Source organism: Culicoides brevitarsis, chromosome 2 (assembly GCF_036172545.1).
Source record: "Culicoides brevitarsis isolate CSIRO-B50_1 chromosome 2, AGI_CSIRO_Cbre_v1, whole genome shotgun sequence".
In the NCBI taxonomy this organism is placed as follows: domain Eukaryota; kingdom Metazoa; phylum Arthropoda; class Insecta; order Diptera; family Ceratopogonidae; genus Culicoides; species Culicoides brevitarsis.
The window spans coordinates 38,903,483-38,928,082 of NC_087086.1; the positions used below are offsets into that span (position 1 = coordinate 38,903,483).

General features: G+C 25.0%; 1 protein-coding gene across 1 annotated transcript in view; it reads left to right on the forward strand.

Annotated features, from left to right (window-relative positions):
* Positions 1 to 263: 263 nt before the first annotated feature.
* LOC134832406 (SCY1-like protein 2) overlaps positions 264 to 24,600 on the forward strand; it is a 44,142-nt gene continuing 19,805 nt past the window's right edge. The window contains exons 1-8 of the mRNA XM_063846420.1: positions 264 to 510; positions 2,443 to 2,667; positions 3,066 to 3,221; positions 7,248 to 7,464; positions 9,291 to 9,567; positions 11,147 to 11,261; positions 22,928 to 23,073; positions 23,297 to 23,450. Of these exons, the coding sequence (XP_063702490.1) occupies positions 340 to 510; positions 2,443 to 2,667; positions 3,066 to 3,221; positions 7,248 to 7,464; positions 9,291 to 9,567; positions 11,147 to 11,261; positions 22,928 to 23,073; positions 23,297 to 23,450 (1,461 nt within the window). The 5' untranslated portion in view covers positions 264 to 339. The remainder of the gene's footprint in view (positions 511 to 2,442; positions 2,668 to 3,065; positions 3,222 to 7,247; positions 7,465 to 9,290; positions 9,568 to 11,146; positions 11,262 to 22,927; positions 23,074 to 23,296; positions 23,451 to 24,600) is intronic.

The following is a 24,600-nucleotide window of genomic DNA, read 5'->3' on the forward strand; positions in this document are numbered from 1 at the left end:
CTTGTTTTCTTATTTTTTTCTTTCTCCGCAGATACAAATAATTTATACGGTTGTCAAGGAGCTACATACTACAATTTTTCATTCCCCATACATTTAACGAAGAAGTGTACTTTACGAAGAATTTAAAACATTTTTTTAAGTAAAATAATAAAAGTTGAATTGAATGTCGATGTGATAAATAGTCAAGTAATAAAATAAATTAAAAAAAAAACATTTTTGTCAAAAAAAAAAGCAAAAATCAATTAAAAAGGAATTAAATTATGTGTAAAAATTTCTAAAAGGAAAACGAAGGGAAAAAAATCCATCAAAATTATTCAATTAACGAAATTCATCAATGTTATGCCGGCTTCAACGATGTTTTCCAAATTCAAAGGAGGAAATACTGCCCCACAAAATCCCGTGGATACCAATCCCATCACACAATACTTTGAAATTGGCAAACAACAAGCGTGCGCTGGCCCAGAACTGTGTTGGAAAATTCACGATGCCTATCGGAAGAGCGATGGAAAGGTAAGTAAGAAGCGCGTCAAATTGACTTTTCTTTCTTCTTCTTTTTCTCAAACAATTGTAAGAAAGTTTTATTGCACCCACTTGATCTTTGTCACCCTCTTCGCGTCGTCGTCTTCTGCACGAAAAAAGTTCGAAATGATTTCCTTTCCTTCGAGCGATTTCATGCTTTACTCAATTCTTTGCTCAATGACTTTTTTTTTCGAGTGAGACCGAGAACAAAAGAAAAAGTAAAGTTTGGAGAGAAGTTTGTTTTTGTATGGACTTGAGCGGATTATTTGAACTTTTATGGTTGACAGGAAAAATATTGGGAGAACAAGGAGATCATTTTTGACAAAGTTCGTGTCAACTTGTTGATATTTTTTGGACAGAGTTCGACAAGTAAAATTAGTTGAGAAGCAAGAAAAAAAAATAAATAAATGTGAAAAAAGTTATTGTAAAAGTTTTGTTCGTGAATTGCTTTACATGTCAAATTATGGCAATAAAATTATGACAAAGAGGGACAAAAAGTCAAAGTTACAAATTAATTTTCAAAGAAATGAGATTTTTTCATTAAATTTTTATTTTTTTGAATTAATTTTTTTTATTTTTGAAAGAATTTTAATCAAAATATTTATTTACAAAATTGAAAAAAAATTTTTTTTTGTAAATATTTAAAAATAATTTTTTATTTAAATAAATCAAAATAATATAAAAAATAATTATTTATTTAAATCAAAATTTATGAAAAAAAAATTATTCAAAATTAAATTTTATTTTAATTAATTTAAATTGAAAAAAAAAAAATAAATTAACAAAAAAAAATATTTAAAATTTAAATCAAAAAAACGAAAATTTTCTTTATTTTGCTTTTTTAAATTAATTTTTAAAAATAATAAATTAAATTAAATAATTAAAAATAAATAAATAAAATTAAGAATTTAAGAAAAATTAAAAAAATAAAAAAAAAAAAACTTCAAAAAAAAAAAATTTTTTAAAATTTAAAAAATAAAATTTAAAAGAATTATTTTAAAAAAAGACAAATAAAAATATTTCATGTCATAAAAAATAATTCAAAATAATTAAAAAAATAATTTTAATTAAATTTTTAATTTTTTAAATTAAATTTATTAATTAATCAAAAAAATAAAATTTTTTAAAAAAAAAGACAAATAAAAAATTTAATTTAATTAAAAAATAATAAAAATAATTTAAAAAATAAAATTTAAATAATGAAAATTTGTTTTAATTAAATTAAATAAAAATTAATTTTATTTAAAATAAAATTAAAATTAAAAAAAAAAAAAATAATTAACTAATTAATAATTAAATAAATTAAAATTTATTTTAATTAAAAAAATAAAAATAAAATTAAATAAAATTTAATTTAAAAAATAATAAAAAAAAAAAAATAAAAATTCAAAAAATCAAATTTAGATAATTTTATTTTTTTTTGTATTAAAAAAATATTTTATATCATAAATATTTATCAAATAAAATAAAATTAATTTTTTTATAAAATAAAATTAAAATTTTAATTAAAAAAAAAATAAAAAAAAAATAAATAAATAAATATTTGTAAAAAAAAAAATTAAAAATTTTTTTAGCTGAAAAAATTAAATCATTTTACTTACAAATAAATTCCATTAAAATTCCATTGAAAAACAATTTCTCCACAAAATTGTATTTCATGCCGCAAAATTGCACAAAAATGCACATGAGTGAACTAAAAAGTCCTTTTACGCTTCTTTCAATTACGAAAAGTACAAACATTCACACTCTTTGTAAAACGGAAAACTTTCATAAATTTTCACTAAAAACAAAGAAAAGAGTCTTTTTCTCCCATCCAACAACAAAAAAACTTTCTCCTTAAATAACAATAAATATTTTCGGATGTGCCTGGATTATGTTTTATTTCTCTCTAACACATAAAATTTGTCTCTCACTTCTTTGCAGGAATGTTCCGTGTTCTTATTCGAGAAACGTGTGGCGGAAAAGTTGCACAAGCCAAAGCGGAAAGAAACAATAACAGAAATTCTGCGTGCGTCTGTGAAGCAATTAGAACGATTTCGGCACCCGAAGATTCTGCAAATTTTACACACAGTCGAGGAATGCGGTGATACGCTTGCCTTTGCGACGGAACCGGTGTTTGCGAGTCTGGCAAATATTCTTGCATGGCAGGTAAGCAAAATTTACATTTTTACAAAACTTTTTCTTTCCTTTTCAATTTGGTTCAAGAGATTTCCCCCGAAAAAAATTTTTTTTTGTAATAATAAGCAAATCAATATACAAAAGTTGTTATCAAAACAAATTAAATTTTCCATTTAAATGCACCTTTTTCTCGTCTTACGTTCCGAGCGAAAAAATAGAAAATTATTATTATTGACGACAAGTCTCGTTTCTGCAGCACGCACACAAAATAAAATTGATTTTCAGTCGATTCCGGTTCATTTTTCCCCCTGATCGTTCGTACGTGCCTCGTATACTTTTTCGCATCGTTTCCCGGTATTTTACCATAATTTAATTATTTTTTGGGATCGTTTTCAAGCAAAAAAGTTACATTTTCTCTTTTTTCGCAGGAAACAAGTACGCAAGCAATAGTTGGACCCCCGAGTACAGGAGCTTCCCAAAATATTCCGGGACAGCCGGGAGGCATTCAGCAACAACCCCAAAGACCTGCCCATGCCCGTGAATACAATTTCCTCGATATTGAGCTTAAATACGGACTTTTACAGGTAATTAATTGAAATGGCGCGCTGTCGACACGAAAAAAATATCATTTGTCTCTAAACCGATACGTGTTTCAATAAAAAAAAAAACAAAGTTGGTCAGAAGATTATGTTAGGTAGAGTTTCGAATTGGAAGAGCAAACGAGGAACTGAATCGTTTTATTATTATTTTTCTACATTACACTATTTTACTCTACATTTTTCTGTATATTTTTTGCGTTTTAGTAAGTCAATATGGAATGCGGCACGTTCGTTCAACTAACAAGAAGGTGCGGGAAATTTAAAATAAAATTAAAGAAATGAAAAACCGTAAATTTTTTGAATTATTATTTTAAATTAAATTATCAAATTACTTTAAAAAAATTTAAACCTTTTTAATTAAATAAAAAAAAAAATTAAAAAAAAAAATAAAAATGAAGAAAAATTATAAAAAAAATTTAAAGAAAAAAATTAGAAATTTTTTAAAATTAAAATTTAAGAAAAAAAATTTAATTAATAAATTTTTAATTATTTTTGAAATATTGAAGAGAAATTTTAAAAAAATTGAAAAGAAAAATTTCGAATTTTTTAAAAAAAATTAAAGAAGAAATTTGAGGAAAAAATTAAAATAAATAAACTTATTTAATTAATTAATTTTTAATTATTTTTTAAAAACTTTATTTTATACTTTGGTAATTTAAAAATATTTTTTTTTTAATATTTTATTTTTTTGCAAATTTTTAAAAATAATTTTAAAAATAAAAAACATTTTTTTAAATAAATAAAATGATTTTAAAAAATAAAAAAATATAATAAGTCAAAATACTTAAAATGTTCCATTTTTTTAAATTTTATTTTTAATTTTTTCTGATATTTTTCTTATAATTTTATTTAAAAAAAATATTTAGTTGAATTTTTAATTAAAAAAAAATTAATTTTTAAAATTTTTTTTTTTTTATTTTTTAAAATATGTTTTTAGTTTTTAAATAAAAACAAAAAAAATTCGAAAAATTTATGAATCCCGCACCTTCGAACAAACATATATATCTTGCGTTTGCCAAGAGAATAGAGAAAAGTTAACAATGTGTATATTTACAATGGTTGATGGGAAAATAAGTAAAAGTAAAGAGAGAATGGCATGTCGAATGAAACGTTCGAACTAACACTCGGTCGTCGTTATTTTGTTGTTTTAAAATTGAAACAAAAGTTTCTTTCTGTGTTCGGAAAACAATGAGCTTGGGTTTGTTGAATGCCTGATGGGAATTAGTGTATTGTTAGGGAGCGTTTGCCTTTTTGAGGATTTGAATGTCGTAATTGAGCATGAGGGCCATTTTATGCGGTGCGGAAAGACAAAAGCGGCGGAATTGAATTAAGCAGAGAGAGAGAGAGATGCTTTTGACCTCAATGGTAATGTCAAAAGGTCGAATGTTTAGTCAACAAGTCTCTCTCAGGTAAAAGGCATGTCAGGAAATTAGTTTATGAATTTTAAATTAAATTTGTGAATTTTGGCTCTAAAAATATATTTTAGACTTTAGGTTGACTTGATGGTTTGAGGTTATGGGACTTCATTTTTTTTTGTTAATTTTTATAATATGCTTGGTTTGGATTAAAAAGTATTTTTTTTTTTTTGATTGTATGAATTTGTCTGAATTTAATTCAGCTCAAAATCCTTCCATATTTTTTGATGATATAGCCAGATGTTGCTTTTTATGATAGATTATATCACGAGATATCTTCCAAAGTCAGAAAATGAGAAAAGTTAACCTCAATTGTTAAACCTGAAAAAAAAATAGAAAAAAATATTTAAAAAATCAGAAATTTTAAAATTAAGAGAAAATTTTTCAAAAAAATAGAAAATAATTATTTATTTAAAAAATTTAAATTATTTGAAATTAAAAACTTATTTTGAAAGGAGAATAAACTAAAAGGTTAAATTAGAAATTAAATATTATTTTAAAAGTTTTAAATAATTGGAATTGAAAAAATATTTAAAATTATTTTAAAGAACAATTTAAAGATTTTTTTAAAATTTAAATTAATTATTTAATTTTAATTTTTTAAAATTAAAAAAAAATATTGAAAAAAAATTTAAATTAAAAAATTTTAAGATATTTTTAAAAGAAATTAGAAAAAAATCTTAGAGTTGTATCTCCTTTCAAAAACATTTTTTTGAAAAATTATTGAATAAATAAAAAATTATAATAAAAATAATTTAAAATTTTTAATTAATTTATTTAAAAAAAAAAAAAATTGAAATTATTTTGAGATTAAATTAAAAGTTATTTTAAAAAATTGAAATTAATCGAAAATTAATTTTTAATTTAAATTATTTAAAAATTATTAAAAAATTTAAATTAACTTCAAACCCATTTTAAACAATTTCTTCGTTTAATAAAAAAAATAAGTCGATCCAAGCGAAATTCCAAGAACTTGACGATCATTCAAAACCTGCGAAAAAACACAAAACTAATGAGCAAACTCTACAAGATAAATGAAGAACAAATTACCTCATATACAAGCACTTCCTTATCTTAACGACCTCTAAATAACGTTGCTAATTCATCATTTTCCGTTGAAATATGGTCCAACTCTGTTTCTCATTTCCACGACATTAAACTTACATATCGCAGTTTGCGTCGTCGTCGTCGTCGTCGTTTGCCTGAAATGACTTGCACCTTATTTCCTTCATCATCGAGCGCCAATTAATGTCACACAAAATTCATTTATTACGAAAAATAAATGGTTTCTTCGCCGAACCCGATTACAGCAAGTTTTAAGACTTGGGCAAAAGTAAGACGTTAGTTTCGAGCAACACTTTTATGGATGGTGTTTGCTCATGAAAATATGGGCGAAAGTAAAGATAAACTTTCCAACATAAATATAAAAAGAAATATAGCAGGTATTAACATGGACATGATGAATTTAGTATCCGAGAGTTAGACTGGATCGTATTTCGTCGACAAACAAGAATTTTCTTTATGAAAAAAGAAAAAAAAATCCAACTCTCGTTAACAAGTTGACAAAAAAAGAAAATAAAAAAATAAAAAAAAAAAATAAAAAAAAAAAAATTTAAAAAAATTAAAAAAATAATAAAAAAAAAATAAAAAAAAATTAAAAAATTAAAAAAAATTTAAAAAAATTAAAAAAATAAAATAAAATAAAAAAAATATGCTTTTTTATGAAAAAAGCGTCCTAAAAAGTAAAAAATAAACGAAATTTTTTAAATTTTAGCAAAAGAAAAATTTTTGGCTTCTCATGCTTTTTTCTATTGCTAAAAATAAAAAAAAAGTTTATTTTTTACTTTTTAGGACCCTTTTTTTTATAAAAAAAAAACATATTTTTTAAATATATTTTTTTGTAATTTATTATTTTCTACTTTTTAGTATCATCAAAATATTTCATCGAAAAATAAATGGCATGAGATTTTTTGATGGTTTTGTGTTAGTTAGGCTTAAAGTAGTCGAAAAAACCTAAATTCAAAATTCTGGAACGAGCTCTTGAGATTTTAGACATTTTTAGTGCATTTGGGTATATTCAAGTACCTCTTTGACATACCCGATCTCTATGAAATGCATAGAATTTTAGATTTTTAGAATTTTAGGTTTTTTCGACCACTTTAGGCCTATCTTGAATCTGTCCCAATGCACAATCTAAATTTTTTGTTATCCCAATGCACATTTTGAACTTTTAAGTGAATTACAGCGCCATCTGGATAAAATTTCAAACAACATTGAAATTTCAATAAAAAGCATATAAAAAAGAGTAAGAAATATGAAAGTAAATAATAATAATAAACGAATGGCAGAAACTTTATAATGATACTGCCTTGAGAGACAAAAAAAATGCTGTAAGTAAGTAACGGCTAAGTGTTTGTTCGACAAACAGCAGCAGCAGCAGCAGCACAGAATCTCTCGCAACAAGAAGACAAATGATATTTTAATGTTTGTACATCAAATAAAAGGATAAAATGTTTTAAATGTCTATTTTTCTTCTTCTCTTTTTTTTTTATCTCACTCACCCTCCTGTTCCTGCATCGCACCAACTAACAACTAGATCACAGAAGCATTATCGTTCCTCCATTATTCCGGACAAATAATTCATAAAAATGTCTGTCCCTCGTCAATTCTCGTCACGAAAAAGGGCACATGGAAATTGGCGGGCTTTGAGTTTATCGAACGTGCTAATGAAAATGATGCCGTTGAACCTGTCGTTTGTCAGCCATGGAGCTCACGTTTGTCGAAAATGGCACAACCTAATTTGGATTTCATGGGTAAGTAGCAAGCATTTCATTCAAATATTTATTTTATTATCTTTTTGTTTGAACAAAAAAAAAAAGTAAATTTTTAAGGATAAAAGATAAGAAAGGAGAGTAATTGTGCTTGAATATACCTTATTTATGGATTTCCTTGAGGAATAGCAAAATTTTTCCGTAAAAGGAAAAAGTTATATTTTGTATTGTGAAATTGTGACAGGACTATATCGTGTCTGGATCGGCAAAATATATGACAAAAGTTTTAGATTATTTTATGAAAATGTTGAAATTAGTGACAGTTATGTCCTTTTAAGGGAATTAGAAAGTAAAAGTTTTGCAGATTTTAAAAAAGTTATTATTATTTGAAAAGTAGTATTTTAAATTTTAAAGAAATTTTAAGATTTTTTTTTGTTGAGTTTCAAGAGAATTTTATGAAGGTTGAAAAATATTTAAAAAGTTAAAAAACTTTCAATTTTCAGAATTATTTTTCAATCAAGATACTGAAAAGTTTATTTTTTTTACTTTTTTCAAGAATTTGAAAAATTATGATTTTGATGAAAAAATTAATTAAATTAAAAATAAAAAAATAAATAAAACAAATATCAAATTTAATTTAATTAAAAAAAAATTATAAAATTAATTAAATTAAATAAATTATAAAATTTAATTAAATTAAAAAATTAATAAAAAATTTAAATTAAAAAATTTATTAAACTTAATTAAATTAAAAAATTTATTAAATTTAATTAAATTAAAAAATTTATAAAATTCAATTAAATTTAAAAAATAAAATTTAATTAAATTTAAAAAATTAAAAAAATTAAATTAAAAAAAATTTAAAAAAAATAAAAATTTAATTAAATTTATTAAATTTAAAAAATTAAAAAAAAATTAAATTAAAAAAAATTATTAAACTTAATTAAATTAAAAAATTTATTAAATTTAATTAAATTAAATAATTTATAAAATTTTATTAAGTTAAAAAATTTATTAAATTTTATTAAGTTAAAAAATTTTTTGAAAATTAAAAAAAAATTTTACAAAGCAGTTTTTTTTAAAAATCAAAATTTTGTAATTTTTTTTAAACTAAATAAATTTTTAAAAATTTTAATTTTTAAGAAAACTTAAGTGACTTAAGCTTTAAGTTTTGACTTAATAAATTTTTCAATTTTTTTTTTAAATAATCTTTTTAGAAAATTCAATAGAATTTTTTTTTTTAACTTCTTCAAATGAAAAAAAGATGAATTTCATTAAAAAACAGATGCAACAAGTGTTCTATTTTGATCAAATTACCAATTTTACCCACGACAGCTCTTTTGTTAAACACATTTCCCACAATCTCATTCATTTTTTATGAACGTCATTTTTATCCGATTTGCATTTATTCACTTCAGCACTTCTTTCTTGATGATGACACAAGCAAGATGTGTGCCTGTATGTTTCTTTCAACTCGTCATTTTCTACTTTTCTGATTATTTATTATCCTTCTTCGTCTCCGTTGATGCTTATTCGAGAATAGTACCGCACTTTATAACAATAGATGTCTAACTCGGAACATAATCAATTTTTCATAAAACGTCACTCGATTTTTTTTTTCTTATTTTCATTTCTTTCTCGACACTTTTCGATCGTCGCAGAAATAAATCACTGAAAGAAAATAAGGGCGGAATGAAAAATAAGGAAAATTCTGTATGTGAGTCGAATTGATGAGTGAATCAAAAAAAAAAAGAAAAGTAGGAAAAACAAAAAAAAAGGAAAATTTATTATTTGTCGTTTACTTACTTTTTCGGTTCGAACATCATGTTGACACGAATGCGAATTTGTTATTCTGACGTTAATTTCAGCGCCGGAAATCCAGATGAAGTCACATTGCACGATACTGAGTGACATGTTCTCGCTCGGCATGGTAATTTGTACCATCTTCAATAATGGCAGGCCATTGATACAATCGAACAACTCGACGTCGGCGTATCTAAAGCAATTGGAATTGCTCGATGATGCAGTTCACAACATGTTGCCGCGCATCCCGATTCCGCTGCAGGAAGCAACGTCAAGGCTTGTGAGCAAAATACCGGGACCAAGACCGACAGCGCAGTTGTTGCAATTAATCAAGTTCTTTACGTAAGTTTTGATTTTAGTTTTATCTGAAAAGTTAAATATTTTATAAAATTCTTTGAAGCGTGAAATAAGATTTTGTTAAGGCGTCAAAATTAAATTATGATAAAAAAAATATTTAAAAAATTAAAAAATATTTTTTTTTTCCTAATTTTTTGAATTTTTTTGAAATTTTTTTAATTTAGGTATTTAATTTAATTTTAATCTAATTTAGTTTAAGAAAATTTCAGAAAAATTCAAAAAATTCAAAAAATTAAAAAAAATATCGAAAAAAATATTTTTTTAACTCACCTATTTAAAAAAATAATTTTTATGATTTTTGTTTAAATTTAAAAAATCAATTTTTAAAATAAATTTAAATTGAATTAAAAAAATATTTAAGACATTAAGTCATTAAATCCTAAAATGAAAAAAATTAAAGTCACGTGACCAAAGTCAGATTCTTCAATTTTTACTTAAAATTTTTTATTATAAACAATAAATAAAAATTAATTAAATTTAAAATTAATTTTTTAAAAAATTGGTTAGTTAAATTTATTATTTTAAAAAAATTAATTTAATTTAATTTAAAAATGTTAATTAAATTTTTAAATTTGAATTAATTCAATTTTTTGATTTTTTTTAAAAAATTTTCAATTTTTTTTTTTTTAAAAAATATTTTTTTTTTTTAAAATTTATTTTTTTTAAAAAATTATTTAAAAAAAATTAAATTAAAAATAATTTTTAAAAATGTTAATTACTTAGTTAGGCGAATAAATTTTATATATATCCATTTTTTGTCTTATTAAATTTTTAACTAAAATCGAAAAAAAAAATTAAAGTCACAAATAAAAGTCATATTCTTCAATTTTTAACTTAAAAAATTTTTTAATTATAAACTAAAATTTTTAATTAAATTTTTTTGAAATGTTGAAAAAAATTAATTAAATTTAAAATTATTTTTTTTTAAAAAAATTTTATTTTGGGAGATTTTGTTACTTTTAATTCAAAAAAATAAATTTAATTTAATTTAAAAAAAATTAATTAAATTTTTTAAAAAAATTTAATTTTTCAATTTAAATTTTTTAAAAAATTTTAATTTTTATTTCCCCCCCCCCCCTAATTTTTTTAAAAATTTTTTTTTTGGTGAAAATATTAAATTTTTTTTTAAATTTAAATTTTAATTTATTTTTTTAAATTATTTAATTAAATAAATTTAATTAAACTAATAACAAAAATTAAATTTATTTTTAAATTTTAAAAAAATAATTTTTTAATTTAAAAAAAATTAATTATTATTTTTTTAAATTAATTAATTAAATTAATTTAATTAAATTTAACTTTTTAAAATTAAAAAAAATTAAAAATTAAATTTAAAAAAAAAAAATTTTTAAAAATTATTTAATAAAAAAAAATAATTAATTTTTAAAAAAATAAATAATTAGAAAAATTTACCTTTTAACTTGTAAAATATTCCTATACTTGACTCCTTGTTGAATAAAATTCATCTTTTTTCAAACTACAGATGAACCAAATTTGCACAACGGATTAAATGGATTAACTTCAATTTACTTTATCTCTCTTTGTCTTTTGTTTCTCCTTTCAGTGATTCCGCCGTTCATGCTTTACAATTTTTAGACGTAATCAATATGAAAGATCCCACGCAAAAGGCGCACTTTTATCGCAATACATTGAAAGATGCACTTCCATTCATACCAAGGGTAAGTAAATAAAGAACTCTTTTGTCTTTTTTCTTCTTCTTCTGCAATCCACTTACTGCAAAAAGGTCAAGAAAACCGACCTACAACTTTTCCGAGGAAATACAAAAGAAAAGTTTCCCACATCCGTTGAGAAAAAGTAAACCGAAGGAAATTCCTCATAGAAAACAAATTAAAATGAAATTAAGTATGTACGAACGAAGCTAATCAGACAAATTGATTTTAATCAACGTAATGCCAAGACATCCTCCTGAAACATTATGGCAAACATCTTAAGCACAGTTAACAACTCACGTCGCTCGTACAGAGGATATTTAATGAAAATAAAGGTAAATCTCTCTCGGTCATATCTTCGGTAAACATGGCACGAAGACAAGACAAGAGAGTTTAGTCAAGCATAAATTCCCATAATATCGAGTGATATACGATACTCTTGACATGACATGTTGCTTTGCGAAAATAAATCAGTGTTAATTTTCTCGATCGTGCATTTCAATTTTCATCATCGATTGTGTGGTAATTATGCCCTCGATATAATGTTCCATTTAAATTTTTCGGGGTGTGACCAATGGAAAAATTTTCCGAAAGTTTTAATTAATTATTCATTCATTGAGTTTGCCGCTTGCTATTCATGCAAAATATTATGGGGGCACTTTAACGTGCTTGTCTATTAATAATATTTTCATTGAGTTGGAGATAGGAAGGATTAGGATTTTCCTTTTGTGTGCGAGATAGGCACCTACTGAATAATGTTAATTATTATTGACGATTGGATATTGAATTTCATTATGAGGAGAATGTTTTTGTCGGTTAATTTTGCAGATTTAAAGGGAATTTAAATGTTTTTGAACTAATTTTGTGTCCGATAAGAGTTTTAAAGTTTATCAACAAATATTGATATTTTGTAATTTTTTTTATCGTTGTTTTTGTCAAATAATTTTATTGCTTGAATTGGATTAATTTGGAATTTTAATTTTAATAATTTTATTACGGTCCGTGATCTACAAAAGTTGAAAAAATTTTGAAAAATCGGTATGTGAGCCCCATAATAAGAGGATTTTGACTTAAATTTTTTTTCATCAATTTTTTTTGCTAACATCTTTAAATGGCTCCTGTACATCGAAAACGCAAAATTTAGAAAAAGTCCAAAACAAAAGTTGTTTCTAACATTAAAACCTTCATTTTGAGACGGAGAACCGTGATCTAGCTTAATTTTGAAAAATCGGTATGTGAGCCCTCATAATAAGAGGATTTTGACTTAAATTTTTTTTCATCAATTTTTTTTGCTAACATCTTTAAATGGCTCCTGTACATCGAAAACGCAAAATTTAGAAAAAGTCCAAAACAAAAGTTGTTTCTAACATTAAAACCTTCATTTTGAGACGGAGAACCGTGATCTAGCTTAATTTTGAAAAATCGGTATGTGAGCCCTCATAATAAGAGGATTTTGACTTAAATTTTTTTTCATCAATTTTTTTTGCTAACATCTTTAAATGGCTCCTGTACATCGAAAACGCAAAATTTAGAAAAAGTCCAAAACAAAAGTTGTTTCTAACATTAAAACCTTCATTTTGAGACGGAGAACCGTGATCTAGCTTAATTTTGAAAAATCGGTATGTGAGCCCTCATAATAAGAGGATTTTGACTTAAATTTTTTTTCATCAATTTTTTTGCTAACATCTTTAAATGGCTCCTGTACATCGAAAACGCAAAATTTAGAAAAAGTCCAAAACAAAAGTTGTTTCTAACATTAAAACCTTCATTTTGAGACGGAGAACCGTGATCTAGCTTAATTTTGAAAAATCGGTATGTGAGCCCTCATAATAAGAGGATTTTGACTTAAATTTTTTTTCATCAATTTTTTTTGCTAACATCTTTAAAGCTCCTGTACATCGAAAACGCAAAATTTAGAAAAAGTCCAAAACAAAAGTTGTTTCTAACATTAAAACCTTCATTTTGAGACGGAGAACCGTGATCTAGCTTAATTTTGAAAAATCGGTATGTGAGCCCTCATAATAAGAGGATTTTGACTTAAATTTTTTTTCATCAATTTTTTTGCTAACATCTTTAAATGGCTCCTGTACATCGAAAACGCAAAATTTAGAAAAAGTCCAAAACAAAAGTTGTTTCTAACATTTAAACCTTCATTTTGAGACGGAGAACCGTGATCTACATAAGTTGAAAAAATTTTGAAAAATCAGTATGTGAGCCCTCATAATAAGAGGATTTTGACTTAAATTTTTTTTCATCAATTTTTTTTGCTAACATCTTTAAATGGCTCCTGTACATCGAAAACGCAAAATTTAGAAAAAGTCCAAAACAAAAGTTGTTTCTAACATTAAAACCTTCATTTTGAGACGGAGAACCGTGATACTAAGTTGAATAAAAATTTTGAAAAAAGTATGTGAGCCCTCATAATAAGAGGATTTTGACTTAAATTTTTTTTCATCAATTTTTTTTGCTAACATCTTTAAATGGCTCCTGTACATCGAAAACGCAAAATTTAGAAAAAGTCCAAAACAAAAGTTGTTTCTAACATTAAAACCTTCATTTTGAGACGGAGAACCGTGATCTAGCTTAATTTTGAAAAATCGGTATGTGAGCCCTCATAATAAGAGGATTTTGACTTAAATTTTTTTTCATCAATTTTTTTTGCTAACATCTTTAAATGGCTCCTGTACATCGAAAACGCAAAATTTAGAAAAAGTCCAAAACAAAAGTTGTTTCTAACATTAAAACCTTCATTTTGAGACGGAGAACCGTGATCTAGCTTGAAAAAATTTTGAAAAATCAGTATGTGAGCCCTCATAATAAGAGGATTTTGACTTAAATTTTTTTTCATCAATTTTTTTTGCTAACATCTTTAAATGGCTCCTGTACATCGAAAACGCAAAATTTAGAAAAAGTCCAAAACAAAAGTTGTTTCTAACATTAAAACCTTCATTTTGAGACGGAGAACCGTGATCTAGCTTAATTTTGAAAAATCGGTATGTGAGCCCTCATAATAAGAGGATTTTGACTTAAATTTTTTTTCATCAATTTTTTTTGCTAACATCTTTAAATGGCTCCTGTACATCGAAAACGCAAAATTTAGAAAAAGTCCAAAACAAAAGTTGTTTCTAACATTAAAACCTTCATTTTGAGACGGAGAACCGTGATCTAGCTTAATTTTGAAAAATCGGTATGTGAGCCCTCATAATAAGAGGATTTTGACTTAAATTTTTTTTCATCAATTTTTTTTGCTAACATCTTTAAATGGCTCCTGTACATCGAAAACGCAAAATTTAGAAAAAGTCCAAAACAAAAGTTGTTTCTAACATTAAAACCTTCATTTTGAGACGGAGAACCGTGATCTAGCTTAATTTTGAAAAATCGGTATGTGAGCCCTCATAATAAGAGGATTTTGACTTAAATTTTTTTTCATCAATTTTTTTTGCTAACATCTTTAAATGGCTCCTGTACATCGAAAACGCAAAATTTAGAAAAAGTCCAAAACAAAAGTTGTTTCTAACATTAAAACCTTCATTTTGAGACGGAGAACCGTGATCTAGCTTAATTTTGAAAAATCGGTATGTGAGCCCTCATAATAAGAGGATTTTGACTTAAATTTTTTTTCATCAATTTTTTTTGCTAACATCTTTAAATGGCTCCTGTACATCGAAAACGCAAAATTTAGAAAAAGTCCAAAACAAAAGTTGTTTCTAACATTAAAACCTTCATTTTGAGACGGAGAACCGTGATCTAGCTTAATTTTGAAAAATCGGTATGTGAGCCCTCATAATAAGAGGATTTTGACTTAAATTTTTTTTCATCAATTTTTTTGCTAACATCTTTAAATGGCTCCTGTACATCGAAAACGCATAATTTAAAAAAAGTCCAAAACAAAAGTTGTTTCTAACATTAAAACCTTCATTTTGAGACGGAGAACCGTGATCTAAGTTGAAAAAATTTTGAAAAATCTTAATTTTGAAAAAGTATGTGAGCCCTCATAATAAGAGGATTTTGACTTAAATTTTTTTTCATCAATTTTTTTTGCTAACATCTTTAAATGGCTCCTGTACATCGAAAACGCAAAATTTAGAAAAAGTCCAAAACAAAAGTTGTTTCTAACATTAAAACCTTCATTTTGAGACGGAGAACCGTGATCTAGCTTAATTTTGAAAAATCGGTATGTGAGCCCTCATAATAAGAGGATTTTGACTTAAATTTTTTTTCATCAATTTTTTTTGCTAACATCTTTAAATGGCTCCTGTACATCGAAAACGCAAAATTTAGAAAAAGTCCAAAACAAAAGTTGTTTCTAACATTAAAACCTTCATTTTGAGACGGAGAACCGTGATACTAAGTTGAAAAAATTTTGAAAAATCAGTATGTGAGCCCTCATAATAAGAGGATTTTGACTTAAATTTTTTTTCATCAATTTTTTTTGCTAACATCTTTAAATGGCTCCTGTACATCGAAAACGCAAAATTTAGAAAAAGTCCAAAACAAAAGTTGTTTCTAACATTAAAACCTTCATTTTGAGACGGAGAACCGTGATCTAGCTTGAAAAAATTTTGAAAAATCAGTATGTGAGCCCTCATAATAAGAGGATTTTGACTTAAATTTTTTTTCATCAATTTTTTTTGCTAACATCTTTAAATGGCTCCTGTACATCGAAAACGCAAAATTTAGAAAAAGTCCAAAACAAAAGTTGTTTCTAACATTAAAACCTTCATTTTGAGACGGAGAACCGTGATCTAGCTTAATTTTGAAAAATCGGTATGTGAGCCCTCATAATAAGAGGATTTTGACTTAAATTTTTTTTCATCAATTTTTTTTGCTAACATCTTTAAATGGCTCCTGTACATCGAAAACGCAAAATTTAGAAAAAGTCCAAAACAAAAGTTGTTTCTAACATTAAAACCTTCATTTTGAGACGGAGAACCGTGATCTAGCTTAATTTTGAAAAATCAGTATGTGAGCCCTCATAATAAGAGGATTTTGACTTAAATTTTTTTTCATCAATTTTTTTTGCTAACATCTTTAAATGGCTCCTGTACATCGAAAACGCAAAATTTAGAAAAAGTCCAAAACAAAAGTTGTTTCTAACATTAAAACCTTCATTTTGAGACGGAGAACCGTGATCTAGCTTAATTTTGAAAAATCAGTATGTGAGCCCTCATAATAAGAGGATTTTGACTTAAATTTTTTTTCATCAATTTTTTTTGCTAACATCTTTAAATGGCTCCTGTACATCGAAAACGCAAAATTTAGAAAAAGTCCAAAACAAAAGTTGTTTCTAACATTAAAACCTTCATTTTGAGACGGAGAACCGTGATCTAGCTTGAAAAAATTTTGAAAAATCGGTATGTGAGCCCTCATAATAAGAGGATTTTGACTTAAATTTTTTTTCATCAATTTTTTTTGCTAACATCTTTAAATGGCTCCTGTACATCGAAAACGCAAAATTTAGAAAAAGTCCAAAACAAAAGTTGTTTCTAACATTAAAACCTTCATTTTGAGACGGAGAACCGTGATCTAGCTTAATTTTGAAAAATCGGTATGTGAGCCCTCATAATAAGAGGATTTTGACTTAAATTTTTTTTCATCAATTTTTTTGCTAACATCTTTAAATGGCTCCTGTACATCGAAAACGCAAAATTTAGAAAAAGTCCAAAACAAAAGTTGTTTCTAACATTAAAACCTTCATTTTGAGACGGAGAACCGTGATCTAGCTTGAAAAAATTTTGAAAAATCGGTATGTGAGCCCTCATAATAAGAGGATTTTGACTTAAATTTTTTTTCATCAATTTTTTTTGCTAACATCTTTAAATGGCTCCTGTACATCGAAAACGCAAAATTTAGAAAAAGTCCAAAACAAAAGTTGTTTCTAACATTAAAACCTTCATTTTGAGACGGAGAACCGTGATCTAGCTTGAAAAAATTTTGAAAAATCAGTATGTGAGCCCTCATAATAAGAGGATTTTGACTTAAATTTTTTTTCATCAATTTTTTTTGCTAACATCTTTAAATGGCTCCTGTACATCGAAAACGCAAAATTTAGAAAAAGTCCAAAACAAAAGTTGTTTCTAACATTAAAACCTTCATTTTGAGACGGAGAACCGTGATCTAGCTTAATTTTGAAAAATCGGTATGTGAGCCCTCATAATAAGAGGATTTTGACTTAAATTTTTTTTCATCAATTTTTTTTGCTAACATCTTTAAATGGCTCCTGTACATCGAAAACGCAAAATTTAGAAAAAGTCCAAAACAAAAGTTGTTTCTAACATTAAAACCTTCATTTTGAGACGGAGAACCGTGATCTACTTGAAAAAATTTTGAAAAATCAGTATGTGAGCCCTCATAATAAGAGGATTTTGACTTAAATTTTTTTTCATCAATTTTTTTTGCTAACATCTTTAAATGGCTCCTGTACATCGAAAACGCAAAATTTAGAAAAAGTCCAAAACAAAAGTTGTTTCTAACATTAAAACCTTCATTTTGAGCTGGAGAACCGTGATCTACAAAAGTTGAAAAAATTTTGAAAAATCAGTATGTGAGCCCTCATAATAAGAGGATTTTGACTTAAATTTTTTTTCATCAATTTTTTTTGCTAACATCTTTAAATGGCTCCTGTACATCGAAAACGCAAAATTTAGAAAAAGTCCAAAACAAAAGTTGTTTCTAACATTAAAACCTTCATTTTGAGACGGAGAACCGTGATCTAGCTTAATTTTGAAAAATCAGTATGTGAGCCCTCATAATAAGAGGATTTTGACTTAAATTTTTTTTCATCAATTTTTTTTGCTAACATCTTTAAATGGCTCCTGTACATCGAAAACGCAAAATTTAGAAAAAGTCCAAAACAAAAGTTGTTTCTAACATTAAAACCTTCATTTTGAGACGGAGAACCGTGATTTACATAAGTTGAAAAAATTTTGAAAAATCAGTATGTGAGCCCTCATAATAAGAGGATTTTGACTTAAATTTTTTTTCATCAATTTTTTTTGCTAACATCTTTAAATGGCTCCTGTACATCGAAAACGCAAAATTTAGAAAAAGTCCAAAACAAAAGTTGTTTCTAACATTAAAACCTTCATTTTGAGACGGAGAACCGTGATTTACATAAGTTGAAAAAATTTTGAAAAATCAGTATGTGAGCCCTCATAATAAGAGGATTTTGACTTAAATTTTTTTTCATCAATTTTTTTTGCTAACATCTTTAAATGGCTCCTGTACATCGAAAACGCAAAATTTAGAAAAAGTCCAAAACAAAAGTTGTTTCTAACATTAAAACCTTCATTTTGAGACGGAGAACCGTGATCTAGCTTAATTTTGAAAAATCAGTATGTGAGCCCTCATAATAAGAGGATTTTGACTTAAATTTTTTTTCATCAATTTTTTTTGCTAACATCTTTAAATGGCTCCTGTACATCGAAAACGCAAAATTTAGAAAAAGTCCAAAACAAAAGTTGTTTCTAACATTAAAACCTTCATTTTGAGACGGAGAACCGTGATCTAGCTTGAAAAAATTTTGAAAAATCAGTATGTGAGCCCTCATAATAAGAGGATTTTGACTTAAATTTTTTTTCATCAATTTTTTTTGCTAACATCTTTAAATGGCTCCTGTACATCGAAAACGCAAAATTTAGAAAAAGTCCAAAACAAAAGTTGTTTCTAACATTAAAACCTTCATTTTGAGACGGAGAACCGTGATCTACAAAAGTTGAAAAAATTTTGAAAAATCAGTATGTGAGCCCTCATAATAAGAGGATTTTGACTTAAATTTTTTTTCATCAATTTTTTTTGCTAACATCTTTAAATGGCTCCTGTACATCGAAAACGCAAAATTTAGAAAAAGTCCAAAACAAAAGTTGTTTCTAACATTAAAACCTTCATTTTGAGACGGAGAACCGTGATACTAAGTTGAAAAAATTTTGAAAAATCAGTATGTGAGCCCTCATAATAAGAGGATTTTGACTTAAATTTTTTTTCATCAATTTTTTTTTGCTAACATATTTAAATGGCTCCTGTACATAGGAAACGCAAAATTTAGAAAAAGTCCAAAACAAAAGTTGTTTCTAACATTAAAACCTTCATTTTGAGACGGAGAACCGTGATTTACATAAGTTGAAAAAATTTTGAAAAATCAGTATGTGAGCCCTCATAATAAGAGGATTTTGACTTAAATTTTTTTTCATCAATTTTTTTTGCTAACATCTTTAAATGGCTCCTGTACATCGAAAACGCAAAATTTAGAAAAAGTCCAAAACAAAAGTTGTTTCTAACATTAAAACCTTCATTTTGAGACGGAGAACCGTGATCTAGCTTAATTTTGAAAAATCGGTATGTGAGCCCTCATAATAAGAGGATTTTGACTTAAATTTTTTTTCATCAATTTTTTTGCTAACATCTTTAAATGGCTCCTGTACATCGAAAACGCAAAATTTAGAAAAAGTCCAAAACAAAAGTTGTTTCTAACATTAAAACCTTCATTTTGAGACGGAGAACCGTGATCTACAAAAGTTGAAAAAATTTTGAAAAATCAGTATGTGAGCCCTCATAATAAGAGGATTTTGACTTAAATTTTTTTTCATCAATTTTTTTTGCTAACATCTTTAAATGGCTCCTGTACATCGAAAACGCAAAATTTAGAAAAAGTCCAAAACAAAAGTTGTTTCTAATGCCAAAACCTTCAATTTATTTTAAATTTAAATTTAAAAAAAACCGTTTGATCTTTTTTTAAAACCCGGATTAAATTTCTTCCTGAAATGATTAAGTGTTGATATTAACCTCTTTTGTGAGATAAATTACAATTAACGAGATCGAAAGATTAATTATTGATTGAAGATACGATAATAATACGCTAAAAAGAGATAATTAATGATAAGCATTTAATAGGGTTACTCGAACGTTCATATTAAAATTTTTGAAAATATTCCTCGAACAAACTACACTAGTTAACTTCGACACGTCTCGAACGAATTACATTTACAATGTAAACATTAATTGTAACAAATGTGGGTCCAAACTTTACAAAATGTAGTTTTAAAACGCCTTTTTCATTTAAAGTTGATTATGAAAATCCAATTAAAACTCTTTCTTGTCTTTCTCCGACCGCATTTTAACAAAATTTTCACTTCGACGGATTCTCTCTGTGTCTCTCATGGGAATTGATGGAAAACATCAGTTTCCCCCATCAGCGTCAGGATAAAAAAAAATAACAATTTTTATACATCTCCGTTTCTCCATTTTACATCTCGTCAAATATTTATACAGCAAATTTTGTAAATACATTTTCAATTTTATTTATCTTTAAAAGTTGATTCAAAATGCGAAAAACGAAACGAAAATTTGTATTAAAATTCCATTTTTGCCAGTAGATTATTTTTTTCTGTCGAGTTCAGCTATGCTTGACCAGACAAAAGCCTCGTGGCAACGTACCAAAAAAAAATTATTACTTTTATTTACTGCCATGCCAGAGATACGGAATTTTATTGATTTTATCTGGTTATGATGAGGAACCAATCGCATATTGTGCGCTTCTTGCATTTGTAGCCCGCAGTAAAATTACAATCTTGCCATCAATTTATCTCGGCATGTAAGGTTCACATGTGTGGCATCATGATGTATGACGACGATGTGCGATGCATTTTATCGAATTAATGATAACCATGAGCATTTGCTGCATTTTCCTCACTCTTTTCCGTTTTATTTGAGGCATGAAGGAAGAAGGGCTTACCGAACAGTAAATTGAGCTTACTTGATGAGATCCGAGCGAAAATTCTACAGAAAATTACTTTTTTTTTGATATGAAATCAGAACAGGTAATTTCAGATTTGCGGTTCGATAGACACAATCCATTTATGCACGAAAGAGAGTGAAATCTGATTTATCAAGAGACGACTAAATTTAGAATTCAACGTTTGTGAGTATCGATTTTTGCATGTTTATCGATGATGGGAATGATAACATAACGTTCAATGAGTTTTGTTATGATTTTATTAAAATTAAAAAGGATTCAGTTTCTTGTACTGCTGAAATTTTACAATGCAAATATTTGTTTTTATCAAATTTCGGATTGAATTTCAGGCAAAATTTGATGAAATTGAAAAATGTTTTAACTCAAAGTTTATATTTCATTTCGAATCACGTGACTTAACGAATTTTTCGATTTGAAATTTGAGCCCAGTTTACATTCTGGAATGTTTCTAATGCAAATTTTGGTTTATTTTTTGTCCCAATCGACATTTTAAAGTTCTTACAAAGAAGATTTGGCTCATTAAAAGTTTTTAAAATACAATTTTTGTCCCTATGCACATTTTAAATTTTTGACCCAGTTGGCATTTTGAAAATTTTAACCATGTGAATTTGTTGAAATATTTTTTTATATCAATTTATAACCAAAAAACCAAAAAATTTTATATATTGGATAAACTTTATTTGAATAAAATTTTTAAATTTTTAAATAAAAAAAAATAAAATTAAATATTTAATTAATAATTTTTTCCTAAATTCAAAAAATTTTTTAATTTTTTATTTAATATAATGTTCAGAATCATAAAAATATATAAAAAAAAATTATAAATTTTATATTTTCTTAAAAAAAAATTAAAAATTAAGAAAAAATTTTTTTTTAAATTAAAATTTTTTTTAATTAATTTTTAATTATTTTAAATTTAAATTCAATTTTTATTTTTAATTAAATTTTTTATTAATATTAATAAAGTTATATATTTTTAATTTAATTTAAATATATTTTTCGAATAAAATAAATATGAAATAAATTATAAAAATAAAATAATTAAAAAAAAAATATTTAAATAACATAAATTAATTAATTTCTAAAATTCTTAATATTTCTTTGTTTTTTTTAAATAAAGTTATAATTTTAAAAAATAAATAATTTTATATTTTCTAAAAAAAAAGAATTAATAAAATAATATTTTTTTAAAAATTAATATTTTAAATTAGATAAATTTTAATTTTTCGAAATAAAATAAATATTAAATCATTTAATGAAAATTACAAGAAAAAAAATAAACTAAAATCAATTTAATAATTATTAAAATAAAAAAAAAACAATTAAATTTTGAATTTAAAATATTTTATTTTTTTTATTAATTTAAAATTATTTATCAAATATTTAATTAATTATTATTATTTTATTTTATAAATTATTAATTTTATTAACTATCAAAATAATTAATTTTATCCTCTTTAAATAATCTCAAAAAATTGAGAATTTTTTTATCTTTTAAAAAAAATAGCAAAAAAATATTTTTTAAAAAATAATTTTCCATATTTTTCAATTCGCTTCATTCACTCAAGCAAACCATAATTGGTCTTTGAGGTCTTAATACAAGTTCAAACATCAAAGCGAACTTTGTGCTCTTTGTTGACCTACAAAAAAAAAATGCGAAATTCATGGCATGATGTTCTGAATTTCAATACAATTTATTCAAATAAATTCCCTTTTCACATTTGCAACTGAACAAAAATTGATCACAGTACCTTGACGTGACACGAGATTAACTTTTGCACAAGGGATGAGTTCAAAAAAAAAATTTTTTTTTTGCAAACATTTATCAATACAGCAGATTACTTCACATATCATCAGCAAAATTGCAGAAATATTATTATTTATTTATTTGCTCAAGTTAAAATGTTTTTTGTCGGTTTTACAGAAACTTTGGTGGCAACATGTCTGGCCCTATTTGCAGCAAGAAATGAAGCAATCGGAAGTGCTGGCAGCTGTATTGCAGCCCGTACTTGCTCTCGTGCACGAATCTACCACGGAGGAATATGAAAATATCATTTTGCCAACTATCAGGTACGTGACCCATTTTGCAAAGTCATCTCTCACAAGTCAAAGTTTCGGTTTATTGTGTTATTCTATTACGACAAAAAGTCGAAAATTTAAATGTTTTGAGGGAATTACACTCGTCTCTAACTCTGTCTTTGTTTTTGCCTTTCATGCAACTTTGCTTTCAACATCATCATCATCGTCAACGGTCTCTCGGCATGTGGGAAAAATCTTTTGGAAAAAACAACAGAGTCGTACTAACTTCGCCGAAATCCATTCAAGCGACGGTAACTTTGCTGGAAAATTTGCATGTTATACTCGAGAAGACGCCACGAGAGGATGTGCGCTCGGAAATTTTACCTTTGTTATTTAATTCATTCGAAAGTAACACCATTCAAGTGCAGGTAAGGAACTTTTGCTCGTTGCTCGTTTTTTCTCGTTTGATGAAGGTTCAGATGTCAGCAAAATGCGTGCTTCACATTTTTGCTACAAGAAGACATGAGCGAGAAATGAGATGAAAATCTAATTAAGCCTACCAAAAAATTTTTTTTTCTTCGTTCTTTGTGGCTGTTTTGAGACGTTTCATCGTTCTGTGGTTGTTACACTTTGTCGCATTTGAAAGAGATTTTCCTTTTGAAATTTAATATTTGACGATCGAACCTTCATTTTTCTTGTTCATGAAGGCAAAAATTTGAAAAAAAAATTTTTTTATCAGAAATCAAAAAAATTAAATTGAAGAATAATTTTAAATCTTTTTCTTCGAATAATATAAAATTATTGAATTTATTCGATTTATTGTTTTGCTTAATTCAGCTTAAATGCTTGCAATTAAATATTTTCAAAGCTCATCAAATTTAGTAAGAGTAATTTGGAAATAATTTTTTCTCAGTAAAAGTGCGTTGAAAGATTTATATTTTTAAAAAATTTATTTCATTAAAATTTCAATAGATTTGGTAAAAAAATTATTTCAAAAAATTTTATTTTTTTTTTAAATTTTAATTAATTAATTTTAATTTGATAAAAAATAATTTTAAAAAGTTTTATTTTTTTTTTAATTTTTTATTTTTTGATAAAAATATTTAAAATTTAATTAAAAATTTTTTTAGATTTATTTAATTTAATTAATTTTATTAAATTTTATTTTTTTTTAGATTTTTCTTTACCGAATTCGATATAAAAAATTAGAAAATATTTTTAATAATTTTTTTTTATTAATTTTTTTATTTTATTTATTATTTTATTAATTTATTTTTATTTAAATATTGTTTTATTTTTAAATATTTAATTTCTTATAATAAAATTTAAATTTTTTTAATAATTAATAATTTTTAGAATTAAATTAAATCAATAAATAAAATTTAATTAAATTATTAAAATATTTTTTTTAATAATTTTTTTTTAAATTAAATATTTTAAAAAATTAAAAAAATAAATGTTGAATTAGTTTATTATCAAATCAAATTGAAATTTTTAAAAAAATAAAATTTTAAAGATTTTAAAATTAAGGAATAAAATAAATTTTTTGATTAAATTAAAATTTTTTACACTAAAATT